At 30.1% G+C, this 9,540-nt stretch overlaps 3 protein-coding genes across 3 annotated transcripts; 1 reads left to right on the forward strand and 2 right to left on the reverse strand.

Annotated features, from left to right (window-relative positions):
• Nucleotides 1–2,740: 2,740 nt before the first annotated feature.
• On the reverse strand, nt 2,741–4,822 carry LOC119683208 (nuclear hormone receptor HR96-like; the record flags this gene model as incomplete). The annotated part of the gene is given in 2 exon segments (XM_038096841.1): nt 2,741–3,804; nt 3,866–4,822. Coding segments are annotated over 2 exon segments (1,767 nt in total), but the record flags the coding sequence as incomplete, so codon positions are not given.
• Nucleotides 4,823–7,027: 2,205 nt separating this feature from the next.
• Nucleotides 7,028–8,460, reverse strand: LOC119684341 (enoyl-CoA delta isomerase 1, mitochondrial-like). Its single transcript, XM_038098368.1, has 3 exons — nt 8,087–8,460; nt 7,677–7,823; nt 7,028–7,621 (listed from the first exon to the last, which is right to left on the reverse strand). The coding sequence occupies exons 1-3, from the start codon at nt 8,321–8,323 to the stop codon at nt 7,154–7,156; spliced, it is 852 nt and encodes a 283-aa protein (XP_037954296.1). The 5' UTR covers nt 8,324–8,460; the 3' UTR covers nt 7,028–7,153.
• A 443-nt stretch (nt 8,461–8,903) lies between these two features.
• On the forward strand, nt 8,904–9,532 carry LOC119683173 (ER membrane protein complex subunit 6-like). The gene is made up of 2 exons (XM_038096791.1): nt 8,904–9,129; nt 9,182–9,532. Exons 1-2 carry the CDS (start codon nt 8,994–8,996, stop codon nt 9,388–9,390), a joined length of 345 nt encoding a protein of 114 aa, XP_037952719.1. The 5' UTR covers nt 8,904–8,993; the 3' UTR covers nt 9,391–9,532.
• The last annotated feature ends 8 nt before the right edge of the window (nt 9,533–9,540 follow it).

The following is a 9,540-nucleotide window of genomic DNA, read 5'->3' on the forward strand; positions in this document are numbered from 1 at the left end:
TTATGATCGATATTTTGGATATGTACTAATAAATAATTTTTGAAATTAATAATTTTTTTAGTTAATTCTTGATAAAATTTAAACCATCAAAAAAGTAAGTTTATTTAGTTTTCAAAAAATTTGGAATATTTATTTTATTTATTGAAACGTTTTCATTTTTGGATCTTGTTTTTTAAAATATATCCTATTTGGATTTATATGAATTTATATCTAACGAAATAGTATACTATATAGAAAAATTGCTTTTGAGATATTTTGAGGTTTTATAACAGAAAAGTTTTTTGGATATATTATTTTTCACCCTATACTTTGGTTAATATTGAAAATGTACTCCCTTCCCTTTATTTTTTTATTTCTTGTAATCATGTTAGCATCTTAAACAGATAAATGGATGCATTAAAATATTTAGAAATATCAAAAGATAAATACCATCTAACTGATAAGATTACTTTTGAATAAAAGTATTCAAATAAAAAAATAATCATTCAAAAAATATTCAAACATAATTGATTAAATATATATAATATCATCTTATATCATAGTATATCTTGAAGTTTAAATACTTTTAAAGTTATTATTGGCTAAATATATATTACATGTTACTTTTAGAAATAGTCTGCGTTTCGAATAAATCTCATAATAAAAATTTATTAAATTTTATATGCGGTCCTATGCTACATCTTGGAGTTAAAGAAATTTATATACATATATATATGTTTAGCCTTCTAACACCTACTACTTATCGATAAATACTTATGTTATGCTATACTACATACTTTATAGCATTTTAAAGTAGTTACAGTTAGTTTTAAATTATTTTTTTCTTCTTATAATATAATATATATGTACTTATAACATATTATATAGATTTAAAGTAATTATAGTTATTTGTAAAGCATTTTACTCCTTCAGAACCATGTCTACAATACAACTAACTCCAACCATTAATCTCTAGAAATGAAAGAGGACCCATAATCCCATAAACAGTAAGAACTGTACCGACAGAACTAAGGGCAGATTCTAAACTATTAGTTGACTCGCAAAACTGCTTCCATTCCGAATGTACTGTACTATAACCTTTCTCTACCTGTCGTCTAACTGTTTACCTGTTCCCCCAAACACTTAAATTCTAGCGCTCCTGATTGATTTGTAGTTCTGTTAAGCATCAAACTAGTTAGTTCCTTTTTTCTATACTATATTTCCTAATACTTCATTTAACAAACTATCTACCACCGTTCATTACCCATTTTAATCTATTCTTTTTTTACATTTCAGAGAAAAAATATTAATATGATTTAACCATTGTCAATATGATACAGTATGATTGCTGGAAATAGATTTAAAAACTCTGCTAAACCATTCGAAGTATAGATTTTCTAATTATCTTATATTTCAGATAACGAAAATGTGATGATAGCACATATATGTTTTAAGAAGCTTTAAATTCCAAACAAATGGTTTATCTAGACAGGTTTGGTTAAGTTGAAGTGATCTTGTGGCTAAAGCTCACATGATCTCAAATAGTTTAACCAGCTAACAAGTGCTCTATCGTTTGTCAAGATTAAATAATAATTTGATTTATAACCTATCAAAGAATTTTTACTTGAGAAAATCTAGTATCCGTAGGGATGCATGTCCTAATTTAAGTCTGGATTTAGTCACATACTAAGTAGTTATTTTCCACACATACGTACATTTATCCTCAATACACGTAGCAACTATTTTATTACATGGCACACTAGGTGGTACTCTTTCTATCGTTCCATACTTGCGTATTGTAATAAATCTGATTAACTCAATTGATTAAATATTGTAGCAGTGAATCAGTGAGTCAGTGAATTATTTCCTTAACTGTTATCCCCTGTGAAAGACGCAAGTGCATATTGCAATTGAAATAACACTTTCATTTACAACAACAACAGCACTTGAATTAAATTATCTGTACTTTTTTCTTGGTGTAATAATCTTACGACTACAAGAATTTATGTCACTGCCTCAATTATAGTTAAACAGTTGTTTTTATTATACAAAATAAAATTTTGAATGAAAATAATTCAACTCGGTTTATTCATGTGCGCCTAGTGCCTTTGGTGATAACCAGCAGCGCTATCATTTCATATCAGAACACTTGCTGCTGTGTTTACTTGCGCGCAGGTGTTTCCACTAAAATGAATGAGCGTTTTTTGTTTACTCAATTGATAAAGAGCAACGGTAGATAGTCGTCTACGGAAAGTGTAGATGATAAAGTATTTCCTTTATAGGAGCACTGATAAAATATTGTGTGTGTGAACATTTGTAACATAAGCACTTAAACAAATTTATAAAGTACATTATTGTATAAATAATGAATGATATTGCATGTCTGCAATCATTGCAGAAACTTCATGGTACAATTTAAATATTATGTGTACTTGCTGATACTGATACTGATACAGTCATTATATCTTTTTCGGCAATTCTGTTAGTCATAAACTAATATCGCAAATATTTTTAGCTATTTTATGTTGTGGGATGACTTGAAAAAAGATATAGAATATAGTTGTGGAGCAGTTGCTTGACTCATGCACTTCATTAGCACAGGTGCGCAGGTGTTCAGTGCTAGGTAAAAGTGTACTTATCATAATTATGCGATTAGATAATTATAAGATAAATAGTCCCAACAATACAAATATATGATTAAAAATAGTTGATTCGAAAACATTGTCTTATCTTTATTTAATTTGTTAAATATTTCACTTACTCTTGGTGGCCCGTCTCGGTTTACTAATAAACTGATATCATGGTTAACAGGGATGTATAATGCTTCGCTAGCTATGCGTAATTCACGTAATTTATGTTGTTCTGCCTCATTTAAGTCCCTCCCCACAATTATGTTTGAAGGCGAGGATATTTGTTGCTGTGGCAATCTTTGTGGCTCCATCATTGAATCGTCGAAGTCGTGCGGATGTCCACACATAAGGTGGGCACCATATTGTTCTTGCTTAATTCTTTCCTGTGGGGAGCTATTTAAAGCTAAATACTCTATTCGTATTACCTCCGATAGTACGGATTCGAATGAGTTCATACTGTCGCCGAATCCAGTGCTTTCAGCAAAAGTATTTTGCATAAGACTTTTAAAGTCAAAATGTTGACTATCAAATTCTGCCTCGTGTGTAATATTGGCAGGTGAACTGGTTAACAAAGTAGTCGAAGTGCTTGGAAATTCTTCTTGCGGTAAACTTAATGGCGAATTGTATTGCAAATCATTCGTTGTAATAGAAATTGGTGATGTTAGCGACATGGCTTGTGGTGATGGTGTAAAAGGAGTAACTGTAGGTGGTGGTGGTATTGTTGTATCATAGGGCGGAGTGTGTGTTGTTAAATCTCTTTCACTGGGGCTGCTGTCTAACATTTTATTCAGCAGTGTATTGTCTGTAATGGGTGAATCAACTTGCGATTGTGGTGATATGGGTAAATGGAATGGTGATGTATTTTCTAAAACAACTGCTGGCGGTATGTCGTTATTGTTATTATTATTGTTGTTTTTATTTTCACTACTCGCTGCTGGTGCATTGCTACCGTTAAAGATTTTATTTATCATTTTCAATGCTTCTGCTGGTGTGTTCATAAACTTATTCATTATATGTAAAGCATCCTCTGGTGAATCCATTAAGTTGCGTATAAATTGTAGTACGTCTTGTGGTGAATCAACAATTTTGGATATAATTTCTAAAGCATCCGTAGGCGAGCTCATAAATTTTGTAAAAACATTCAGCGCATTAAGTGGCGAATTCATTAGTTTGCTTATTATTTTCAATGCATCACCTGTAAAAATAAAATAATATTGAAATATTTTATAAGACTCTTTTATATGAATTGTTCTTACCTGGATAGGCTATCAAATGTTGTATAAGTTTTAGTGCATCTTTCTGCGAATTAATAATTTTTTCCATAGTTACCATAGCCTCCTTGGGTGTGCGCATAAACTTACTTATAGCCTGCGACGCTCTGTCGGGGTCCCGTACTATAAACTCTACCATTTCTTCGCTAGTCATCAGCTCAGGATTTATTTCTTCTCGCGCTATTACACTTGTAGGTGATGATGATGTCGTGCTGTTGGCCGCACATTGCACATTATTATTTGCTGATGCACTATCAAATGAGCAACAACTTTGCGAATCTATAGATGTATTTGCATCAATGCCACTACTGTCGGCTGCCTGCTGTTGCTGTTCTTGCTTCTCTGTTTCGATTTCCTTAATATTTTCATCTGTGTGATGTTTTTGTTCATTCAAACGACGCTTTTCACGGTTACTTTCTATCTTTCGTCGCTTAATAAGTTTATCTTCCTCAGTCATAATATTTTCGCTCTTCATGCCTATGTCGACACATTTTTTTAAACGACATTTCTGACAAAATCGCCTTGTCACCACGGTTATTTCACAGTTTTGGCTGAACGGGCACGTGAAATGTTTCTTGGCTAAGGCATTACGTCGAAAAAATGCCTTACAGCTCTCACATGTTACGGCATTGAAATTATATCCTAATGCTTTGTCACCACACACAGCGCAGACTTTTGGAGGCGACATCGTTAAATATAGTACTTATCCAAATCTTACTTTGTTTTTATATTTTTTGTTATATTAATTAGTCATATTGTTTACATGATAAGCGTAACAAAAATAAATTTTTACTTAATAAGCATTTTCAACCACTCTGCCTCTTCCACGGTGATTTAACTATTCTTTCTTTAAATCTTTATCACAACATTAATTAATTCATCAAATTTCCCATAAAAATAACTTCACAGCGATGATAGCACTCAACTAGTGCAAAACAACTGACCTTCGATAGTTATCGATTAATGCGTTCGATTTTTTGGTAAGAAAATCTTTTCACATAGAATAATAACTGCACGTATAAATTTCTATATATTAATACTTCACACAATTATATTATTACCGAACATCTTATCCCGTGTGCGAGTTTGAGTAAATTGATGGCAAATTAAGAGAAATAGTAAATTATGTCGGTATGGCAACGATTTTTGGTATTTACCAGACTTTCGAGTAGGGTAAATTATATATCACCATTGTGAAAAGTTTAAAAGATGTTTAATACATAAATAAACAAGTTTGAAAACTTTTAACCAAAAATAATAAATAAGTGCAATAAATAAATTAATAAATATTTGCATGAGTGCAGTGCAAAAAATCCCTAGGAAATTTCAACTTACTTAACCTCAATTTATTCGAACTCATACACAGCCTTAATATATACACAAACATGAATGTAGCAGTTAGACGAAGGGGATGGAGATTCTAAACGCCTTACATCTTAATACATTATAATATTTCACAACAAAAATTTTATATTATTATTTATGTGCTTTACATTTTCATAGTGCATAGAAAACAAAGCCGTCTAACAAAAAACTATATAAAAAAGCTTACTGAAACAATTATATATACGAGTAAAACAGTTTTTAGGAGTCTATGCGTTTCTTAGAAATGGACATGCGGTTAGAAACGGTGTTAAAATACGTCCATAGAGTTAAATTTCAGGGAACTTTAAGGAGTGCTGAAATAAATCTCAGTTTATTTTGGGGGTTTGAAAAAAACTAAATATGTAGTCGTTTTTAATTTTTGTAGATTTAATAATTCTAAAGAATAATTGTGTCTTAAATACTTTTCACATATTTGAATATCTGTTAAAATTTTTTTTTATTTGGATTATAAAACACTAAAATATTCGTAATACTAACTTTCACGAATGTAAAGAAGATAATTGGATTAGATTGCAAATAATAATTTTCATCTGAACCACAATTCGTTTTGTATTTAGACAATTAAGTATAATAAGTGGAACTTTGGACTTCTAGAATAATTTCTAAAATGTCTCCTTAATAAGTTCTTTATTAAGTGCGCTTCAAATTATGAATAAATTTGTCAAGAACCTTATCTGTTACAGCACTATCTCATCGCCCCCAATTACACCTCTTCGTATATGCATATGCATTAATTGAAAGTTAATAATAATTATTACACGTTACCAATATCGGAATTAACTTGAGAAATACATGGCAATAAATGCCAATTTTTATTCAAATGTAATATAATGTGGAAAGTTTTCATTCTATTCCTGTATTTTTTTAGATCCTATCAAACTTTTATAGTCTACCTATGGACAGATGGTAATCAAATAAATCAATATAACATAAAATATGAAGGCAGTGCTAATTACTAATCATAAATTCATTATAATAATACATGTCAGAAACGTTGAGCTTTCAACCTCAACGGATTTTAGAGGTTACAGTGCTCTTCCTTCAAATACTTGTTAATTACAGACGATTTAAATAATTTAAATACATATATGTGGGGCTTTAATAGATTTCGCTGAAATAAAGACTTTGTGGCGACCCAATTGGCTGTGCATTTATTGAGATTGAAAACCAAATTTCAATTTCAAATATTTTTAAGTTTTGAATTGGGATTGAGGAAAACGTTTCGAATTTGACTCGTGAAAAAAGTTGAATAAAGTTTCATTAATATTGTCAATTAGTTGTATTTCTATTAATTAGCAAAGAGTTTCGATCATTGCTAAAACTTAAAAACTTAAACAGTTCTTCATACAAGATTAGATGATTCGCTTTGCATTTCGTTACAGTTGCGCGTTAATGGAGTCATAACAAATTTACTACTTGGTAAACTAGTAACACATATCTATACAGATGATTATTGTGATTTGTAGACAACACGTACAAAACAATTTGTTGATTATATGTTTAAAAAATTAGGAGTATTGCATTATTTTAAACCTATTTTGTACTATAATTTACAATAATATAATATTGACAATAATAATATTGATTTATTTGTGCAGCAATTTGATTGAAAGTAATTATAAGATCATTTAGTCGACAACACCATAACTTAACGGATGAAGTACAAGATTATGACTAAATGGACGCCACTATTACTATATTCATTTATAAATTAAATTATATTTCAAAGACACATAAAAATATGAAATTAAATGTAATATCTTTGTTTTAAAAAAATTGTATTAAAATATTGAGTTATACATTTTTTTCCTAGTATTGTCTTCACTAAACCAAGCGCCATAGGTTTAGTCTCAGTTCACCTTATATTGTTGGCATACGCGACAACATTTATTGCTTAGCCTTTTTCTTGAGACTTTCTATGTAGATACCCAATCCTTTTTGTACACTTGGCTGATTAATGAAAAAAAGAAAAGCTTCCAAATCGTTGTCGCGTTCATCTTCAAATTGTTGTAAATCTTTTTGTCTAAACTGTTGTTTTGTCAAAGATCTGGCAAATGGATTGACCTTTTCAAAAGTTTGTATAAATTTTTGGCATTCAGAAATAGCTGCAGATTTGTTTTCAGTAACAGAATCGATAAGGCCAACTCGTAAAGCCTCATCAGTGGTAAACATTTTTCCTTGTGTTAATGCCATCTCAGCCTGTCGGACCGGTAAAACGTTTAAAAATGTGGCCATAAACCATTTAGGTGCAACAATTCCTAATTTGGTTTCATTTAAACCTATTGTGAAATTTGGTAACATGGTACGGAATTCGCAAGCTGTCGCTAGCAAACAGCCACCAGCTGGAGAATGTCCCTACAATGAAAAAAATTATTAATAGTATTTAAATATTTTTATATTAATATTTTACATTAATTGCAGCTGCAGTCGGTATTCCAGATCCATACAATGATAACCAAGTGTCTTGTAGAGCTATCCAAAATTTCCGCACACGATCTTTGTCGGGTTTGTACATTTCCATTATATCGAGGCCAGCTGAGAAAATACTATTCGATGACTAAAAAATAAATAATAATATGAAACTAAACAATTAGAAAACAATAAAACTGATTTTTTAAATACAATTATTTCATTTCCTATTGTATTTAGTGTAACAATTATGTTTTGATATATCAAATTTTTTTTTATTTGAAGCAGTTAAGCAGTTTTATTGATATTTTTTACATATGTACATACCTCTCCCTTTTTTAAATATCTTTGTTTCTTGAGTTTTTAGACGGCAAAAAATTGGTTAAGCATTATTTTAAGAAATATATTTACCGATGTTAGTATTAATCCACGAGATTTGTTAGATTCAATAGTATCGATAGAAGTTTTAATATCCTGCAATAACTCCAAGTTTAAGCCATTAACCGGTGGCCTATTCATAGTTAAAATAGCAATACCCGATTTATCATCAACTTCTACTGTAGTTAACCCATGTCCAACGGACATTTGACGTGCTCGCATCAAAGGAACAGCTACCTTTCTGCATAGTAAATAGGCGTTGCGTTGCATTGTAAATTAAAACTATTTACGTATCCCTGCAATTATGTACCACACAAAATTGGACTATGTACTTTAATTGAAGAAACTACAATAACAACTCTCTGCTCTTTACAAAATATATTTACAATTCTTAAATCACTTGCGCACAATTATAAACGTTGGTATGGAGGACAGGGTTGTTTCAAGTTTGTATTTCAAAATGTATTAATTAATTTACAGTATATAGTTTAAAGTAATAAACATCTTGTACAATTTTTATATATATTTCATATAGTGTGTAGTTTAAAGTGTTTTACGAACGAAATAATTTTATATAGCTAATTTTCATAACTTATGTATTATGTATGTCATTATACATGGGTTAATGTATTAATGGGTTGTTTATCAATAATAAGAATTACTTTCAAATAAAAAAATTTTAACAAATAATATATTATTATTTTTTAATTATTAATTATTTAATCTATAATTAATTAAAAAGAGAATAAATCGATGTAAACAAAAATAAAAAATTAGGGTCCCTACAATTATAATTGCGAACATGACATGACAGTTTAGTAAACACAATAAACACAGCTTTTACTTCGGTGTCATTTTGACAATCCAATAAATTTTTACATTTAATGAGCTCGTTCCTCTTTACTATTTTAATTAATTTTTAAATTAAAAAGAATCTAAAATGAGTAACCGTGTTAAAGCTCGTGAAGTAAAACCAGGTGAAGTGGTTGCATATAGCGAATATAATATTCGTAGCAATTTATCAGCAGTAGAATACTGTCGCACATCTACTGCTGCAATTTCTGGTTCCGTAGCAGGTATAATCAAGGAAAATTGTATGAAAATTAAATTACAGCAATTTGTTTTTAGGCATATTGGGATTAAGTGGATTAATTGGATTTTTCTTTTACTTCTTGACGGTTTTCTTGTTATGGTTGCTCATCCTATTTAAATCTGGTACACAGTGGCGCAAGTATTTTATTAATAGGCAAAGTTTGCTAACCAATGGCTTCATGGGCGGACTTTGCACATACGTACTATTTTGGACATTTTTATATGGCATGGTGCACGTTTATTGAGTGTTTGTAGTATGTAATAAAGTTTCTAAATAGATGTAGTTCAATATTTTTTTTTTGAATAATAAACTGATTTCTTTTTATTTATAAAATTTATTTCTACTTAATTGGCTCTTCTGCTGCAGCAGCAGCGGCGATACCTGAACAATCACA

Source organism: Teleopsis dalmanni, chromosome 2 (assembly GCF_002237135.1).
Source record: "Teleopsis dalmanni isolate 2A chromosome 2, ASM223713v2, whole genome shotgun sequence".
NCBI lineage: Eukaryota > Metazoa > Arthropoda > Insecta > Diptera > Diopsidae > Teleopsis > Teleopsis dalmanni.